The 20004-nt window shown below is 39.1% G+C and overlaps 1 protein-coding gene and 1 pseudogene across 1 annotated transcript; one reads left to right on the top strand and one right to left on the bottom strand.

Annotated features, from left to right (window-relative positions):
- Positions 1–488: 488 nt before the first annotated feature.
- LOC134383585 (liprin-alpha-1-like) lies at positions 489–3891 on the bottom strand. The gene is given in 3 exon segments (XM_063104775.1): positions 489–704; positions 706–2700; positions 2971–3891. Coding segments are annotated over 3 exon segments (3132 nt in total).
- Positions 3892–16290: 12399 nt separating this feature from the next.
- On the top strand, positions 16291–18616 carry LOC134384529 (ATP-dependent RNA helicase DDX18-like; annotated as a pseudogene).
- The last annotated feature ends 1388 nt before the right edge of the window (positions 18617–20004 follow it).

Genomic DNA, 20004 nt, shown 5'->3' with positions numbered 1-20004 from the left:
TACTTTAAAAAAAATTTATTTTATTTTATTTATTTATTTTTTTCTTTTCTGTAATGGTTTATCATTAAAAAATTAAACAATAATAATTACAATAAATGTATAATTTACAAAAGCCCTATATTTGTCCATAGGATTTATACATATAAGCATTACAGTACATTCATTTGAAAAACTAAAATTAGGTATAAGAACATGAATTGATATGAAAGGATATTTATAGCATGGATAGACAAGAAAAAGTAAGTAACTATATAAATGAAGAGTCATAAGTTTACATAAATATAAGAAGCATTAAATTCTAAAATATTTTCTCGATGGTATTCATGAATTTTTCACTAATTAAAAACTCTGTAATAAAATATCTTAGGGTCCATATAACAAGTATTAAGAGATTAAAGATTTCATTGCATTCTAAAATGTGGTCTTTGCTGGATTCAAAATGCTGCGTAATCATCTGTAGAAGTAGTGTGGGTAAACAGCAGGAGGCTTTAGCAGGAGTAAATCCTGACTGTGGGAGAATCCAACCTCTGTGTTCCTGACACACTGCCGTCCATCTGCATGTTCTTTGGCTGCGTGGAGGGTGAAGACATAGAAGAAGTAACCTGCAAGTTTTCAGAGAGAGTCCCTACTGATGCAGCAGCTAAGCCATGAATGTCCTTTGGTCTAAATTTTTTTCTCCATGAAGGTGCTCTCCTAAATGCTTTTATCATCGTCCTCATCAAACCTTCTGTCAGTCCCCATGAGCAAAAGGTTGTTAAATTCTCTTTGTAAGACAGCACGAGCCTGTGTATTCCGCGTTGGGATCCGTAACAATAGCGCCAGTGCGTTGAAGTCAAAGGTTTCATCTAAGGCCAGAAGGGCACCGTGAACGCCACTCCCTAAAAGATTCTTTGCATATGCTTTAAGGCCAATTGACAGGATCCAGCGAATCACTCGATCATTGCTCCAAACAAGCACATCTTTTACTTCATGCTGACTTTCTTCTCTTTTTCTTTCCAGTTCTTTTCGGTCATAGTTTAATCTTCTCAGGCACATCATTCCACACTGGAAACTGTTTCTGTGGAAACCGTCGACCATTTTCAGCTGCCCGCGGAGGTCCTTCTTGGTCAGGTGGTCCAGCATCCTGGCGTCCACCAGGCACTGCATGAAGTAGCTGCAGTACTGAGGGAGGCCCAGGCTGGGCAGCCACTCGTTCCCAATCCACTCGTGGTTCATGTCCCCATATGCGAGTGTCGTTCGTGACGTGGGAGGAGCAGACGGGCTGGTAAGAGACATGATCTCTTGGATGGCCAGCCTCAGCTTCAGCCTATGCAGGGGGTTGCTGATGCCGATCTCACGCTTCATCTCTCTGTCCGACAGGGTTGACATGATGGCCCCGCTCTTCACGTTGGCTCGGCAGGCAGCCACATACCAGGCGGGCATCCCCACCCAGAGCTCCAACCACACAACTACAGTCGGCCCATCCCACTGGGCAAAAGGCAAACCTTGTCTTCGGGCTTCATCGAGCAATTCATGCTTTTTTGGAAGTTTACGACTTTTTTCAGCCTGTCCTCCCAATTTGCTCAGTGACAAGGCATCTTGAGATGCATTATCTGTCTTTGAAACAGCAGGGTGTCGTAATGATTCTTTGCCAGCTTGACCAGGTCGGCCCTTTTCTTTCTTGCCAAACAAGCGGCCGATAGAGGACTTGATGCCCTTCTTCTTTGGGGCTTTGTGGCACGAGTCCTGGCTGCTGTTACTACTGCTGGGATTGCTCACGGGACCGTCCTGGGAGCCTGTCGAGTTTCTCACGTCCATGGCGTCCTCATCTTCACCATCAGACACATCGACATCGCTCTCAAAAGCTTGTGCTGCATTTGCTAAGACACTAGCCTGTTGGGCACATTCCCAATCCTCTTCACTAAGAGTTTGTACCTTGGAAGGCTCATCCCGTAGAGCAGCTAGGCGGCCTTTCTGGGGGCGCCGCAACACTGCACTGGTGCTGTAGGAATCTGTGTGACTGTCTGCCACAGGACACCTGAAATCTGGGACACTGCCCAAGTGGGGTCGGCCATGATGAAGTGAAGCACCTCTTAGTCTCATTTGGTCTAGTTCAGCCCTCAAAGCTTCAATGATTAAGACGAGCTGATCCTTATCATGTTGTGTATATTCCAATTGCTTTTTTGCATTTTCAACTTCTCCTAACAGAGAATTCTTTTCTTCTAGAGCAGCCATTCTCTCTTTCAGATGAAGCTGGAGCCTCTCATTAGATTCTGAAAGAAGCTTGTCAACAGTGTCTGATAAACATTTATTATGCTCTTCATTCATTTTTTCTCTCTGGCTTGCCCGCTGCAGTTCTTGGTTCTTTTCCTCCAGCTGCGCCTCCATCTGTCTTAACCTTTCTTCAGTGTTGCCCTGTCTCTCTTCAGCCTTCGAGAGCGCTGCCACCCTCTGCGCCAGCTCCGCCTCCACCTCCGGGAGTGTCTCGGCTTTCCTCATGGTCTGCTGCAGCTTTTGCTCCACTAATTCCAGCCGTTCCTGTAACTGGCGGTTTTTATCCTCAGTCTGTCGATGCATAGAATCTTTGTTTGCAATTTCGTTTTCAAGTTTATCATTGAGGTCATGCACAGACATGGCTTCACGCTGTGCAGCGAGGGAGCATTTTTCAAGAGTAGTGATTCTCTCTTCCATGTCTTCCTTTTGGACCATGGCTTCTCGAATGTCCCGTTGCAATTTCGTGTTCATCTCCTCAGATTTGATCAAGTCTTCCCTGGCCGTGTAGAGATCTTCCTCCAGCTCTGCCACGTGACTGATTCTCTCAGCCATGTCTTCCATTAGGGCCATGGCTTGACGCATGTCCCGTTGCAATTTTGTGTTCATCTCCTCAGATTTGATCAAGTCTTCCCTGGCTGTGAAGAGATCTTCCTCCAGCTCTGCCACGTGACTGATTCTCTCTTCCATGTTTTCGTTTTGGGCCATGGCTTCACGAATGTCCCTTTGCAATTTCAAGTTCATCTCCTCAGATTTGATCAAGTCTTCCCTGGCCGTGTAGAGATCTTCCTCCAGCTCTGCCACGTGACTGGAGAGGGCGGCCAGTTGCTCTTTCATTTGGCTCTGCAACCTCAATTGCTTGTCTATGACTTCCTGGAGCTCTATTGCTTTAGCCAGGTCCTCCTCGTGGTTTAATGAACCATCAGAAGATCTCTTTCCATTCGTGCTTGGGGTATTTTCTTGTTCATGGTTCATGTCAAGTGCTCCATCTGTTAGTGTTTTTTTCTGCTTATTCTGTTCTTTAAGAACCATTAGCTCTTTGTGTGTGGCACCTAATTCTTGTTCTAACAAACCACACCTTTCAAGTGCTACTCGTAATCTCTCTCTCATCTTTTCATCCAGAGCTTTGTGGTGCTCAAACAACGACTTCAGTGCTTTGAGCACTTCGACTTCGCTGGACACACCTGCTGGGGACTGTGCCTGTCTCTTCACCACGGTCATCCTGAGAGACCTCTCGTGCCTAGAGACAAGGCATTCCAGATGTTCTAAAAGCAGCCTGGTGTTGTTCCTTTCTGCTTTCAGTTCAGCAATTTCTCCTTCCCTTTCAAGCAGCTCCTCCCTGCATACATTCAGTTCCTTCGTAAGTGCAGCAAACTCCTGTGGAAGTGCAGTTTTGAGCTGTCTCTGCAAGGAATCTCTTTCATGACCAACATCATGTAATTTCCCCTGGGTTAATGCCAGCGTTTCTTGAGTCTCTCTAAGAGTGTCAAGAAGTCGGTCCCTTTCTTCTAGGATGGAGACCATCAACTGTTCTATATGTGAATCTGCGTCTGCCTGTGAAGGGGAGCCGGACGCATGGCTCCCACTTCCTCCTGGGGAGCCTTCGGCTTCACTGATGGTTGGCATCACCTCACGCATCATCTGCAAATGAAAGACCCAGACTAGAATCATTAAGAGCAGAATACAGGTTCCCGTAAATCTGCAATTTCATAAGCATCTGCAGCTAATAAATGAAAGGTTCACAGCCTCTTTATTCTCAGATCTGTTACACTTTGTATGCAAATAAGTTGGGAAAGCATCCACCGGCAAATACTAAGTGCAGGAACACACACCATGAAGATACTCACAGGGACAATAACCCTGTGAAGGGGTCAAGGCCAGAGGACTGCCCCTCACATAAAGAGCAAACCCAGCAGTATTTTGTTCGCAAAGCTGTACTTTTTAGTTGTTGAGAACAAGTGTGCTTCGGGTACCTATGTTTCCAATTTCCCGGTGGGGGGAGAGCAAGTCAAACACACACGCCACCCAGTCACTTTTCAGGAAAAGCATAGAAGGAGCACAGAGCCAGCAGCACTGACAGGTACAGAACCCATCAGGCATCTTATAGGAATGTGTACAGTCAGCTCCTGGGAAGGACGGACGGCTCCCTGAATTCTTGGGCTGGATTTGGTGAGCACTAAAGGAACGGGACTCGTGAAGGGTTGGGAGAGGTTTCTCCAATGGTTGGTCAGTCAACCTAACTTACCTCAGTTTCCAGCCCAAAGTCAAATTCCACGATGGAAATAGAGCCAGCAGGTCGGGACAGCCGGGGACGGCTACGAGGGTAGGAAAAGTGATAGGTGAGTCGATGAGAGGCGATGAAGTGTCGCCAACACACAGACGGGGCGAGGGCAAAGGGGCTGCTCCTGAGGGTCCTGGCCGCAGTCCGGGCACGGCGGACCCCCGGCGCCCCTCACGGTGAGGCTGACCCCTGGCCCAGCCGCGTCCCGCTCTCTGTGCCTGAATCAGGTGCTGCAGAAGCCGCGGCCACCACGGCACTGACAAAGCACTGACAACCGTTTCCAAGGAGCCTTCACCAGCTGGGGTTCTAGAACCCACGCTGGGTCCCGGCTTGTGGGGCCGGGGGAAGGGCGGCACGTGGCCCTAAGAGTGCATCCCTTCTGCCCCAGTCACTAAGGCCGGCCTATGGCCAGACACTGGAAGAGCCTCTTGGAGTTAATAGTATAATTTGATGTCTTTGCATTGATCTGTCCCAGGGAGGATGCCTCAGGGTGTGTGTGCATATGTGCCCACATGTGTGCATGATCTGTGCATGCGTATGCATGTGTGTGCCCACACGTGTGCATATGTGCGTGCGTGGGTGCCATACATGTGCACTCAGCATTTGTTCACGGCGATTATCATCTTCCAGCGGGCCTGGAGCCCTATGCGTTGCAGCACACTTTGTATTCTATGTCATTTTTCCTATGATAGGTAGCAAATTCTTTGAGTTGATTTCCATGAGTGCTGATTGATTTTCACCAAACCATTTTACCTCTTTCAGTCTCTTCCTTTTGTGACTTATGGCAGGTAGTTGCAGACTTAACAATTGTCTCTCTCTCCAGGTGCCTCAAAATGTCCTTATTGTCATTGTGTCATTTGCAATCACAACTAATCAGTCAGGTGGATGAAGGCAGGTGTTTTTATGTCTCTTCTCCAGATAGGGGTCAGTGGAGTTAGCAGACCTGTCCCGGTTCCCGCAGTTCCCACAGGTGGCACAGCTAGGATGAGAAGTCAGGTTTTCCTCCTGCAAGCGTCCTTTCCTGTTCTGTGCACAGAGAAGTGTCTGTAACACACCGTTCAGTGACAAACCCATGCTGACTCGTATGTACATGGCAGGTGTGTTTAAATATGTACACACATCCACAGAAAGGTCTAGAAGAACATACTCCAAACTGTTGAAAAAAGGTCACAGGATGGATTAGAATGAAGGAGGAGTAGATATTTTGCTTTTTTAGTTTATGTTCATTTGTAAGATTTACTTTTTTTGCAATAAATAATGAGTTTCATCATTTTAAAATGAATAATTATGAGCAGTGAAGGAGTAAATGGTGTGTTAGTGTCATTGGTTTCTGTCTATAATTTTGTGTTTCTCTCTGGGTGTTCTTTTAAGTTAGGAAACGCTGAGGGGTCATTAGGTTGTTTGTCTCATTGTTAGGCTGATGTCCTTATTGACTGTCATTGTGTCATGTGAATGATCACTTCTCCATGTCTGTTTTTCCACCAGTGTCATCGGGAGAGTATCTTCTCACTGAAATATTAGAAATGTTAAGCGAGCAGGGATATTAATTAGATTAATTCATTCCTAATTTGAGAAGTTCAAAACTTCTTCCAGAAGTCCTGGAAGAGTCAAGCTGCTAGGGGCTGGCTGGGTAGCTCAGTTGTTAGAGCACAGTATTATGACACCAAAGTCAAGGGTTCCGATCCCGTACTGATCGGCTGCTTAAATAAAAGAGTCAGAGAGTCAACCTGCCGTATGCAAATGTCAGGCTTTCCTGTGTTCTAGGCTGTCACTCCACCTGTGTGCACCACTGATCTGGGCTCAACGTTTGTCAGGAAGGAAGGGAATGTATTCACAGAAAAAAAAATATTTTTTATAAAAATGAAATATTTAAATACCACTTCATCATTTTCTTCTTTAATTCATGATACTTGGTTTTGTAAAAGAAAGAAGAAACTATGATTGCTTATGTGTGGCCCTCAAAAGATAAATGTCCATTGATTTCATTTTTACTTACGTTTTCAATTAATCCCAGAATCCAGATTAATTTCTTCTAGCTGTCTGGAAGGGAATGAAATTTTTGTTTATAATTTTATGTAATCTGGACTAAAGATTCGGAGAGTATTGTGTTATTTCTATGATTTTAATAGTTTTGCCACATGTATGTATTTACCTAAAAACACTATTCTAAAAATCCAATGAGAATCGGGATTTCTAACACTCCACATATCTATCTATATATATCCTATCAGTTTCTCTAAAGAATTCTAATAACAGAAATATACATTTGTATGTGTATGTGTACATTTTATGTCTTTTCAAATATACACAGGTTATTAACCAATAAGAAAACATCTGTTGTGCCATAGAGTCTAAATGCATTTCAAAGACTGCAATAGTACAGAGTAAGTTATCTGAAAACTATGCAACTAATTTAGAAATCAAAAATAAAAATGTAATAAAAAACCATATGTATATGAAATAAAAATGGGAATAATCAGGAAAGTAAATTCAAAGAACAAAATGAGAATAACTTAATGATATAACTGTCAACCTATATGACTTAATGGACATATGAGTCAGTGTACATAAAAACAGCAAACTATGCATTGTTTATAATTTCACATCGATGATTCACCAAGGTAAACAATATTCTGAGACATAAAATGATTCTTCACAAATACAAAAGAATACATATCATCCAAAGTATGTTCTCTGAGCACAATGCAATTGAATTAATATCTATATCAGAAAAACACCTGGAAAAGTTCTCAAATATTTGAAATGCCCTAAGTAACTTATAGGTCTAAGAAGAAATCACAAGAGAAATTTTTTAAAATGACTGTGGAATAAAAATGAAAACACAACATACCAAAACTTGTGAAACACAACTAAAAAAGTATTAAGAAAAGTTTGTACATAAATATGAGAAAGGAATCCATCCTCCAGACATTTAAGATATACATAATACCAGTGTAAGCACAATTTTCCAGAAATAAGAAAAAGATTAAAAAATTGGGAACGTAACCAGTTTCAAGACATGAGCATAAACTAACTCCTAAAACAAATATAATGCAAAACCATAACATTGCAGCACAATCTCAGTCTGAAGTCAGAAGAAAAAAATCCTAAATAAAATATTCTTCCATCTGAGTCTATCATATGGATTTGTTCCAGAACTGGCATGTTTTAACATGAAATTCACCACATGAATGAAAGAAATTAAAATAAAACTGACATTATTTCAGTAGATGCAGAAAAAATCGTGTGATAAAAACTTCAGCTGTCTTTTTCTGAGAAATGCCTTTTGAGACCCATTGCCCATTTCTCAATTGCTTTTGGGTTCTTTTGTTGTTGTTGAGCCGTTTATGTTTCTCATATAATCTTGACATCAACCCTTTGTCAAATATGCAGCTTGCAAATATTTCCTCCCATTCTGTCATCGGTTGACTCTTCACTCTGCTGTTTCCTTTGATGTGCACCAGGCATATGAAATAATGCTCAACACCACCAATCACCAGGGAAATGCAAATCAAAACAATGAGATACCACCTCACTCCAGTTAGAATGGCTATTACCAAAAAGACAAGAGAAAACAAGTGTCGGAGAGGATGTGGAAAAGGGGAACCCTTCCACAGTGCTGATGGGAATGTAAACTAGTACAGCCATTATGAAAAACAGTATGGAGGTGCCGGAGACCAGCTCCGCAGGATTCATCGTAGCTGAACAGGTGGTGTGGATTCAGTGAAAAAAGAAAGACACGGACTGCAGATGTCTAGTGCAAGTGTGGACAATGACCACATGAATCTTGTTTTCTTTATTTATTTTTACTTAATCCTCTACATAATGATTTATCTTTAATCAAAACATTTTTTTATTTCATTTCTATTGAAAAGGAAAGGTCAAAATGTTCCAAAGCACTCATGCTCTGACAAAAACATCTACTCATGCATCAGTAGTTCACCTCAAAGCTTGTGGCTTGTGACCAGAAACTATACAATAGCACATGATTGGCTTTAAAACATCAGGCTTTCTGTCTGAATCATAAACCTTAACCTTCTTAGCTTATAATTTAACCCCTTTTTAATCTTACTTATACTTACTACCCTTAATTTTAATAACATTGATTAGTTATGGTTAACAATTTAATATTGCTTATACTTTATATTGATCATTTTAATTTATAATCAAAATCACAATGTTTATAACATTAATATTATAAAATTTAACTATAAATTTTATTAAATTTCTATGTTATTGTTACAAATTTTGCGTTACTAACTGATTTAAACAAAACCTATTAATATCAAAATTTGTTTGTGTTTCTCTACTATTTAACTTATTTATTTTATAATGAAACCTTTTATTTCCCTGCTAATAGACTCCGGGAACAGCACAGGGGACAAAGTGTAAAGCTAAATGATCCTACTCAAACTAACAAAAACACACTATATCATTCTTATTATTACTAAGGAAACAACATGTTCAAGCCAACCCATACTGGGAACATGCATCAAAAACACCTTTAGTACTGACAATGCCCTTTAAATAAACCAATTAATTCTGATGCATATTTAACATGTCCTTTGAGAAACTCCATGGCCCTTGGAACTCCCCAAAGCCATGCCAAGCCAAAAAGTTGGGCCTTTTAATTTTGGAAATCTTTGTCAGGTAACAAAAGGCGAACAGAGAGGAAATTCCACAGAGCCGTGCCACACACCCGGGATCCCCCCACAGTCTAGCTGAACAAGGGGTGTCCCTTGTCAGGCTCCCATGCCGTTCCCTATAGCAGGATGGCTCGAGACATGGAGGTTCCTCAAAAATTAAAAATAGAATTACCATAGAGTCTAGTAATCCTAGAATTGGGTATATACCCACAGGAAATGAAATATGTCAGAGATCTGCACTTCCATGTTTATTGCAGCACAGTTTACAATAGCCAAGATACAGACTCCACCTAAGTGTCCAACAACGAATTAATGGATAAAAAAAAATGTGGTATATATACACAATGGAATACTATTCAGCCATTAAAAGCACAGCAAAACAAAACAAAAACATGAAATACTGTCATTTGTGGCAACATGGATGGATTTGGAGGTCATTATGAAGTAAGCCAGGCACAGAAAAACAAATATCACGTGATCTCACTCACATGTGGAAACTAAAGAAGGAAAAGTTGGTATGATAAAGATGAAGAGTAGAGACTGGGGAGGAGAGGGAGGAAGGGAAAAGAGGGAGGGTTTGGCCAACAGGTACTAAATTACAATTAGATAGGAGGAATAATTTCTGGTGTTCTGTTGCACAGTGGAGTTACCTATGGTTAACAGTTTCATGTATTACATAATGAAGAGAGGAGAGGCTTTTGAATGTTTTCACCAAAAAGAAGAAAAGTGCATGAGGTGATAGATACATTAACTACCCTGACCCCATCATTATACCAGATATATATGTATCTAAACATATATATGTAACAAAACCCTGTAAATACGTACAATTACATGTCAATTAAAATGAAATAAATTTTAAACCAAAAAACAAAGATTTCATTGATTTTTTTATGATTTAAAAACTCTCAGCAAAGTAGAAATAAGAGGACTTCTTAAGACAGTAATGTCCTTGCAGGCAGGCACTGAGTCTTATTGACCTTTGCTTTCTTAATGACTTGCTCAATGCTTGGAACATATTAGATCAATAAAATACTATTTAATGGAAAAGCAAGCATAGCAAACTCTATCAAAAGAGAAATTAGAAGGGAACAAAATAAAATGTTAAAATGTGAGCATTCATAAATATCCACAGTGAAGGGGAAAGAGAGTTTTACAATAAAGTAGAATGATTGTTAGAAAGAAAAGAAAGCAAGGACATTTGTTGAGATCAAAACAAAAGGAGAGTCCCAATGACTGTCCTTGTCTCAAATGACTGGCTTAAGGAGGTGGTCCAGGTGCAGGAAATTCTCCCATGTTACCTGCATTAAGCGGCTTCCACAGACAAACCAAACAGCCTCTTCCTAGAATGAGCCACTGATCATAGCCTCATCACTGCTCCATCTCTGAAGTGTACTAAGACTGTTTCAATGTACCCCCTTTTCCTTGTTTTTATTATTTACTATGATACACCCCAGAATTCTAAATCACCCCTCAGTGTCTGATGTATGTAGGGCTCTTTGATTTTCTTCCCATCCCTTCCCAACTTATTAGCCCTTCCAATGTGACACCTGCAAATTCATGCTTCATAATCAACTGAATCCCCTCTAAGCTCAACCTTTTTCTGAATATTCTGCACATTATTTTGTATGAAGAGATATTCATCACATCCCCAAAGACGTTGCTTGCCACCCCCGTAGCCTGCTCAAGGCATGGAGGAAAACTCACAACACGAATCACTGGCTCTAGAGGTATGGTTGATGTAGTATTTGTTCCTCATTATCCTTTCTGGGCCACATTTAAATCTCAGGTTACTTTACCCACTCCTCACTGTTGCTGTCGTCTGTTGACAGCTCAATCATTTCTCAACAACCTCATTTCTGAACAATTATAGTATTTGGTTGTCTCATTTCCTTTAGGCCTTCCTATGTCATAATCCTTTATTATTTCAATAGGCTTCCCCAAATATGATCTTTTCAACATTCTGTTTCTCGTTTCCTTTAACAACTCACTACCAGCAATCTATTTACCCTACTTCAGTCCCTTATTCCCTGGTTTTACCCAATATGTTGTTACCCAAGCTATAAATTCTTCAAAGTTTCACCTTCATTCATTCTGCTCCTTGACCACCACTCTCAAGTTTCCAACTTATTCATTCAACTTCTCCAACTCGACTTTAATGATGCTACAACATTTTCCCGTCTCTCATCCCTTTGTTTGTCGTTTATCTCTCACAACCAACTTAAAGTTTTTGGTTAATCATTATAAACACACTTTTCCCTACATTCCCTACATTCTCAACTTCCTGTTTTTCTCTCATTGTTATACTTACTACGTTAAACAACAACCCTGCTTAAATCCAATTTTACTCTTCTTTCACTGCTGTACCCCTGCAATTGAATAAAGTTAGTAAAAAAAGAAAAAAAAAACAAGGATGAATGCTATCACTATAAATCGTGTCGGCTCCTATAAATATATATTCATATATAATCATACTGCATTCTTTAATAGTCTCCTTTCTTCACTGGGCTTCCCAGGCACACATTCTCTTGTTTTTTCTCCTGTTCACGACTCTTGGTTAGAAAAGGAAAAGATAAAATATTATATTATAGTGTAGTATAAGGATCAGCAGTGCCAAGTAAATGTTCTCTCCATCATGATTGCAAAGGTTTTGACAGAAGTAAAAAAGCTAGTGGATATGAAATAAGAAACAAGGATAGCATGTGCAAGATAAATTTGTATTTAGAATATTTCTCTTAAACATCAAGATAAATATATGATCTTTTAAAGAAAATCTGTAAAAACAAGTAGTAAAATGTAAAAAGGTATTTCTGTACTCATAATTTATACACACCCTTTTACAGATTATATATTTATATATAATAGGGTTTAGCAAATGAGGATCTGCAATTTTCCTTCATGGAATATGATATTTGGAGACATTCAAGACTTCCTAAGAGATAAGTATTATACTGTAATATGAGTTGTTAAACCTAAATTACAGTGAGTAAAATTTCAGAAAACAGATATTAGTGCAGCCTGACAAGAATGTCTGATTTGCTACTAAATTGTCAGAGAGAGCTTCAATAGTAAAACAGAACTGTATTAACCCAAAATCACATCCTTATTAATTTGTTTACATTTATATTAATAACACTTCTATTTTGGCCAGTTTTTGAGTTTTAATATATGATTATTAACTTTGTTAAATTCTGACTTTGGCACTATTTGCGTCATTAGGAGTCTCCCCAAAGCCGCATATTCACACTTAAAATGACAACAAAAGAGAACAATAGAATTCCTAGTCCTAAAGCTCCTAAATTATGTTGTTCTAATAGATGTACTTTCAGAAATACCTATTCTCCTGATGAAATGGCTACAAATGAGCAGGTAATTCCCTCAGTTTTTAGTAAAGAAGATTATAATATATGTGATGTAATTTCTAGTAACTCTTTTCTAAAATTAGCTGAGTTGTTTCACTAAGGTCAGAAATATACTGCTTCCTAACATTAGCTACAGGTTTGTTAGGGGCTTTCACAAGAATGGTTCCATGTTGGAGAAAACCAAATTGAATTGCTTACTTCTCTCTTACAGTTATTCTGACATAGGGAAAGCATTTGGTGTGTTTCCTTTTTTCATTGACAGGGTCACTTTGAACAAAACTCAAAGTTCTGTTTATTAAACTACTAGTGATCATTGTAAAACTTTCTTATGTATCCAAAGTAGAGAAAAGTCCTAGTTTCATTATGATAAAAGTATTTCTCTACATATTTTAATTTAAATGCTCTATTTGTTAAATCTATACATGGATATGTATATGAATAAATGTTTATACATCAAATATAACTGGTATATATATTATTTCTATTTGTTAAGCCATTTTATTTTTATATATCATTTATACTAATGAAAGACATTCTTCTCTCTTCCATCTTTCCATGCCAGAATATGATGCAGTTAAATAGCATATATGTTAATATATATATTCAATTACAATTTTACATCTTGATCCTCACAAACTGGACAGTAAAACTTAAAGTAAAATAAGTTTCACAGTAATGCTTAAACACACCAAAATATTAATTTATTTTATTTACTGAAGTTTAAAACAATTCAGATGTTTTGTTAAAGCATGAAAAGTAAATTGGAAAGCTGAGGAAAGTGCAGATACATGAGGATCAATACCTCTTTTTATTTATCCATCGAGCATATACTGAATATTTCCTCATTTAGGCCTTAGGTCTACAGCAGTTTACCAAGGCAGAATGTCGCTGATTATGGAACTTACATCTCCCTTCAATTATTTTTACAGATTCTCTATGTATTCATGATATTTTTGGCATGAGTTATCAGGAGAATTGCCTAAATATTTTATCCTTTTTTTTTTGACATGTATAGATGCATATTCTAATTACATTCATGTAGAGAATGCACATTGAATTCTAAAAAATATAATTTTATTTTTCTTGCTAGATCAGTATCCCAATGCAAAAATTTGAATTATTTAAGAAGTGGTTAAGAGTCTTTACTGGAGCACTATGCTAAATGCTGTCACTTCTCCCATCTTAAAAAATATTCAGTCATTTAAACCATCATTCCCTTGTGTCTCATGCCCCATTTCTTTGCTCCCCTTTACAGCAGAACACTTTTCCTCAGAAGACTTACTTATATTCAGTTCCCCAATTCCTCATCTCCCAATCTTTCTTCCAGGCATTTCAATTAAGAGTTCACTTTTCCCATTCAAGAAAATCTTCGCTTATCAATTTGGCTTCAACAAGGAGATAAAGACCACACAATAAATTAAACTGTGAAAAATTTAAGCATGATAAATATTAACTATAACAGGGGATTGGAGTAAGAAGGAACTGACTATTAAGAAGTAAAAGAGAATTCTACAGAATATAGGAATAATAGCTATAAGGAGCAGCCAATACCCTTAGGGCTGAGATAGGGGGCCACAAAAGACCCTTCCTCACTGTACACCCCGGACTGAGATCCTTATCTTGTTCGGGAGGGCACAGCCTTGGCTCACTGGATGACAATGACATTCCTGTGGTGCTGCATTGGCAGAATTTGCTGGAATTCTACTTCAGACATTTGCTGGAAGTCTGTCTAGGGTGCTGGGGAAATCCATTCATGCTAAAGTGTCTCTCTGGCGGCATTCTACTATAAAACCTCATAGCGGGGAAGTCCATGGAATGAGAACAGGTGCAGGGGGAAGTGGCTAAACACTTGGTCCTGCTGTCTGCCTTGCAATAAAAGAGCCAGCACTGGAGAAGCTGTGTGTGCTGCAGGATTTGGTGTTGGAGAAAAACCATGCATGCTGAAAACCAGAACCAGAAAGCAAGATCTTTCCCTCCTACAAAGTCTCTCTAGCATCCTCTAAGGTCAAAGTTTTAGGGCCAGATGGCAAAGAAAAAAAAATATTTTAAGAACCTAGATCCATTTTCACAGAGCATTCAAAAAGGATGGACTTAGAGCTGGAGGCAATAAATGGATAATCAGCACAATCACCAGTTTTCTCCAGGGATCTATAGTAGTTAATTTTTAGTCTTGCAAGATTCCCACATTCAATACTTCAGAAAATGTTTTAGCTCCACCTTCAAAATAAATTCTGAAACATTTCTCACTATCTCCATAAATGCAACCCTGTGTCAATCACCATTTCTCATGTAAGTTACTGCTAACTAATCTCTCTGTCACAAAGCATCCTATTAATCATTTAAAGCCATTAGGTTGATTATGACACTTCTATACTGGAAACTCTCCAGTGGCTCCAATATTCATACCCCATTCAGAGTATATGTGAAAATTTCTAATGGCCCGGAAGGTCATACATGGTCTGACTTTATCTGAACACAGATCCTCTTTCTCTCACTCTGTGGACCAGGGTAAATGCCAGACGTACTCCCACCTAGAATTTGTGCTTGAGATTTCCTGTGCTAGGAATGCTCTCCCCACAGGCATCCACGTGTCTCTCTCCTTCATCTCTCTGCTTCAGGATTTTATTCAAATCTCACTTAAGCAGTAGCTTTTCTGACAATATAAAATGCCCTATATCTTGCCTTATTTTTCTCCATAGCCATTTGGCCACTTAAAATTTTATGTATTTTAACAGTTTGTTTATGTTCCTCCTGCTGAAATGTAAGCTCCCTGAGAGAAAGGAGATTTGTTTATTTTGTTCATTGTTGAATTCTCTGTGTCATGCACAGTGCTTAGTTTATGATATTAGTCATTTAAGTTTGGGGATAAATAAATGCATACCCAGAGTATATGTAATTATGTTCATTTACCTAAAGTAAACAAAATCTCTATAGTAATGAGTCAATCAAAATATAAATTATTTTACACAATTCAAATTTTCATCCCACTGGCTGCAATTTTTTTTAACATTTTATAACTATAATATAAATTTACTTACAAATACCCAGTTCCTGAAAACTGGGCAAAAAGGCAAGGGTTCATTGCCAATTAAAAAATAAATCAATGAATTAATGATTACATACATAAACACATAAAGATGGCCTTGAGAAATCCAGTTTGCTTTATTGTCACTGGTAGTCATAAATTAAATAGATTCTATTCTCTACCCATCAAAATCAAAAAAGGAAAAAGCACAAAGCTCAATATGAACAGCCGCCACAATATACCATTTGTGAATATTGTAAATATATATAGATTTAAACATAAATATACATGTGTACATATTGTACACCTGTAAATATTGTCAATATATATATGTATTAGTCCGTTTTGTGTTGCTATAGCAGAATACCAGAGACTGGGTAATTTATAAAGAAAAGAGGTTTATTTGGCTTATGATTCTTGGACAGCTGCATCTGACAAGGACCTCAGGCTGCTGCTACTACTCATGGTGGAAAGCAGTGGGCAGTCAGCAGGTGCAGGCAGATCACATGGCAAGAGGAAGCAAGAGAGAGAGGGGGGAAGTGCCAGGGTCTCTTACACAGCCAGATCTTGTGGGAACTGATAGAGCAAGGACTCACTCCTTAATCCCTGCTCCTAGGGAGAGCATTAATCCATTCATGAAGAATCCACCCCCATGACTCAATCAAATTCCAACACTGCCGGCGCACGTGTGGACGAAAAGGAAGCAACGTCAACTCGGAGAGTAGAGGAGCTGTGCAGTGGCGCAGCGGTGAAGGCCTTTCTTCGACAGCATGTCTCACCTGCCTGTGAAACTCCTGCGCAAGAAGATCGAGAAACGGAACCTCAAATTGCGGCAGCGAAACCTGACGCTACAGGGGGCCTCAGCTGTGAGCCTGTCAGAAACTCAAAATGGAGATGTGTCTAAAGAAACAGTGGGAGTTGGAAAACTTAAAAAATCACGAAAACAGTCTATGAATGTGGGCTCATCAGAAACCCAAAATGGAGATACGTCTAAAGAAGCAGTGGAAAAAGTAAAAGTTAAAAAATCCTTCCAGAAATCTACCATAGTAACCAATGGAGAAACAGCAACACAGTCTCCCAATTCAGAATCAAAAAAGAAAAAGAAGAAGAAAAAGAGAAAAATGATGACTGATGCTGGGCCTGATACAAAAAAAGCAAAAACTGAAAACAAAGGAGAATGTGAAGAAGGCAGTGCTGAGGTTCCCGAAGAGACAGAAAACAGTGTGGAGAAGCCAGATAACGAGGAAGAGGACAGTGAAGTGCCCAGCCTGCCCCTGGGACTGACAGGAGCCTTTGAAGATACTTCATTTGCTTCTCTAACTAATCTTGTCAATGAAAACACTCTGAAGGCTGTAGAAGAAATGGGCTTTACAAACATGACTGAAATTCAGCATAAAAGTATCAGACCACTTTTGGAAGGCAGAGATCTTCTAGCAGCTGCAAAAACAGGCAGTGGTAAAACCCTGGCATTCCTCATCCCTGCTGTTGAACTTATTGTTAAATTAAAGTTCATGCCCAGAAATGGAACAGGAGTCCTTATTCTCTCACCTACTAGAGAACTGGCCATGCAGACTTTTGGGGTTCTTAAGGAGCTAATGACTCATCATGTTCACACATATGGGTTGATAATGGGCGGCAGTAACAGATCTGCTGAAGCACAGAAACTTGCTAATGGGATCAATATCATTGTGGCCACACCAGGCCGTCTCTTGGACCATATGCAGAATACCCCAGGGTTTATGTATAAAAACCTACAGTGTCTGGTTATTGATGAGGCTGATCGTATCTTGGATGTTGGGTTTGAAGAGGAATTAAAGCAGATTATTAAACTTCTGCCAGTACGCAGACAGACCATGCTCTTTTCTGCCACACAGACTCGAAAAGTTGAAGATCTGGCCAGGATTTCCCTGAAAAAGGAGCCATTGTATGTTGGCGTTGATGATGACAAAGCTAATGCAACAGTGGATGGTCTTGAGCAGGGATATGTTGTTTGTCCCTCAGAAAAGAGATTTCTTCTGCTCTTTACATTCCTTAAGAAGAACCGAAAGAAGAGACTGATGGTCTTTTTTTCATCTTGTAAGTCCGTGAAATACCACTACGAGTTGCTGAACTACATTGATTTGCCTGTTTTGGCCATTCATGGAAGGCAGAAGCAAAATAAGCGTACAACCACATTCTTCCAATTCTGCAATGCAGATTCGGGGATATTGTTGTGTACAGATGTGGCAGCAAGAGGACTGGATATTCCTGAAGTTGACTGGATTGTTCAATATGACCCTCCAGATGACCCTAAGGAATATATTCGTCGCGTGGGTAGAACGGCCAGAGGCCTGAATGGAAGAGGGCATGCCTTGCTCATTTTGAGCCCAGAAGAATTGGGATTCCTTCCTTACTTGAAACAATCCAAGGTTCCATGAAATGAATTTGACTTTTCTTGGTCTAAAATTTCTGATATTCAATCTCAGCTTGAAAAATTGATTGAAAAGAACTACTTCCTTCATAAGTCAGCGCAGGAAGCATATAAGTCGTACATTCGAGCGTATGATTCCCATTCTCTGAAGCAGATCTTTAATGTCAATAACTTAAATTTGCCTCAAGTTGCTCTGTCATTCGGTTTCAAGGTGCCTCCTTTTGTTGATCTGAACGTGAACAGCAATGAAGACAAGCGTAAAAAGAGAGGAGGTGGTGGTGGATTTGGCTACCAGAAAACCAAAAAAGTTGAGAAGTCCAAAATCTTTAAAAACATCAGTAAGAAATCATCTGACAGGAGGCAGTTCTCTCACTGAAATCACACACTTTCATCTTGGATAACTTTGCCCTGAAGTGGGTTTCTTTTCTCTAGTTCTGACGAAGGAATTTTTGTAGCCTTTATAATTTGGACTGCTCTAACAAGTATAAATTGACTTGGATTGCAAGAACTGAGCACTGTTACTTCCAGCAAGTCTTATTTGGGGGATATAATACAGACTAATATTCCTTGGTTACCCAAGGACAAAGCAGGGAATTATTTGGGTCTTTGTTGTAATGATACAGTATTTTAATTTTAAATATTCTCCCCCTCCCCTTCAAAAAAAATTTTTGTATCATTGTTTTAATATAATTGTTTTTGTACTTTTCTTTCCTGGTGCGTAAAGGTTTTTGTGGCCTGGATTGATGTACTAACTTGCTATAAAAGGTGATAGAGTATACTGGACAGGTGGTGGTAATGCAGAAAATAGTCTCAGCTTATTTTTTGGTTTTAGTTATTTATTGGATCTTAATATTATCTATTGACCCCTCCTGAAGATGCTGCAGGATAAACGGGCAAAGAGTTTTGGGTAAACCTAAGAAGCAGCACCTTAGGATAAAGTTGGTATCACTACTTTTTTTTTAAGAAGCAAGAAATATGGGTTATGTGTCATTCGAGGGAAGTGTCCCTAGTAGTCTTAACATGGGAGGGGGGAGGGTGCACAATTGAAATTTTTGAGCCTCATTTACAGCAATTTAGGTATATTCTGCTATTCTCCATTTGGTAACTTAGCAAACATCTATTTTAAAAAAACACAACGGTGATACTCATTCAGATTTGTTTATTTCAAGGTGGTTTGGGTTTGGGTGAGCCCTTCCCATTCTGCAGAGTACTTAGAAGACAAGGCCAACTGTCAAGTAGACTTAAAGGCCAAAACATCAGACAGTGCTCAGTGTACATTAATGTTAGTTTCTTTGTAAAAAAAAAAAAAAAAAAAAAAAATTCTCTCTTCCAGATCAATGAAACAAAAAATAGATTTTCAGTGAAAATTGAAAACAAACAGAGGTCAGAAAAATAATAGGAAAGTTAGTTATTTAGTAGGGTGGGTTTTTTGTTGTAGGTACACTTGATTTCTAGTGTTTTGCATAGTGAACAACTAGAAATAGTTACATTTTGTACCAATTCAAAACCAAAGTTGCTAGCATCATTTTGTTGTTGTGCCAGTTAATATTTGTAGCCATAAAATGTAAGTATGCTGAGAACATCAAATGTAGAGGAAACTGTCCGATAAACAGCATTCCAGTAGGAAAAGAAAAGAACAATGTTCCACCTCTGGGCTTGACCACTGTCACCCTTGCTGGACTTGTCCTGGGTTTCATACCTTAACTGCTGGGTTCCTAGCTTGGCTTCTTGGGTTTCTAACTCCTGGTATTTAATAACTGTTCCTTCCAGAACCTTGTTTTTTGTTTGTTGTTGTTTCAGAAATAATCATGTTTCAAAAAATACACAAAAGCAAAGAATATTTAATCACTGAACTGGAGTACATACTGTTAATATTTTGGTATATAACCTTCTAACTTTTCTTATGCATGCTCATACTTTTTAATGTTTTTTTTATCAAAAATGGAGTCATCTTCTACCTACTAATTGTAACCAGCTTGTTTCATGACATTATTTTTCTGTGTCATTAAATAACTACGTGAATTTAAAAA

This window comes from Cynocephalus volans, chromosome 8 (assembly GCF_027409185.1).
Source record: "Cynocephalus volans isolate mCynVol1 chromosome 8, mCynVol1.pri, whole genome shotgun sequence".
Taxonomy (NCBI): domain Eukaryota; kingdom Metazoa; phylum Chordata; class Mammalia; order Dermoptera; family Cynocephalidae; genus Cynocephalus; species Cynocephalus volans.
This window is presented reverse-complemented; position numbering and strand designations above follow the sequence as displayed.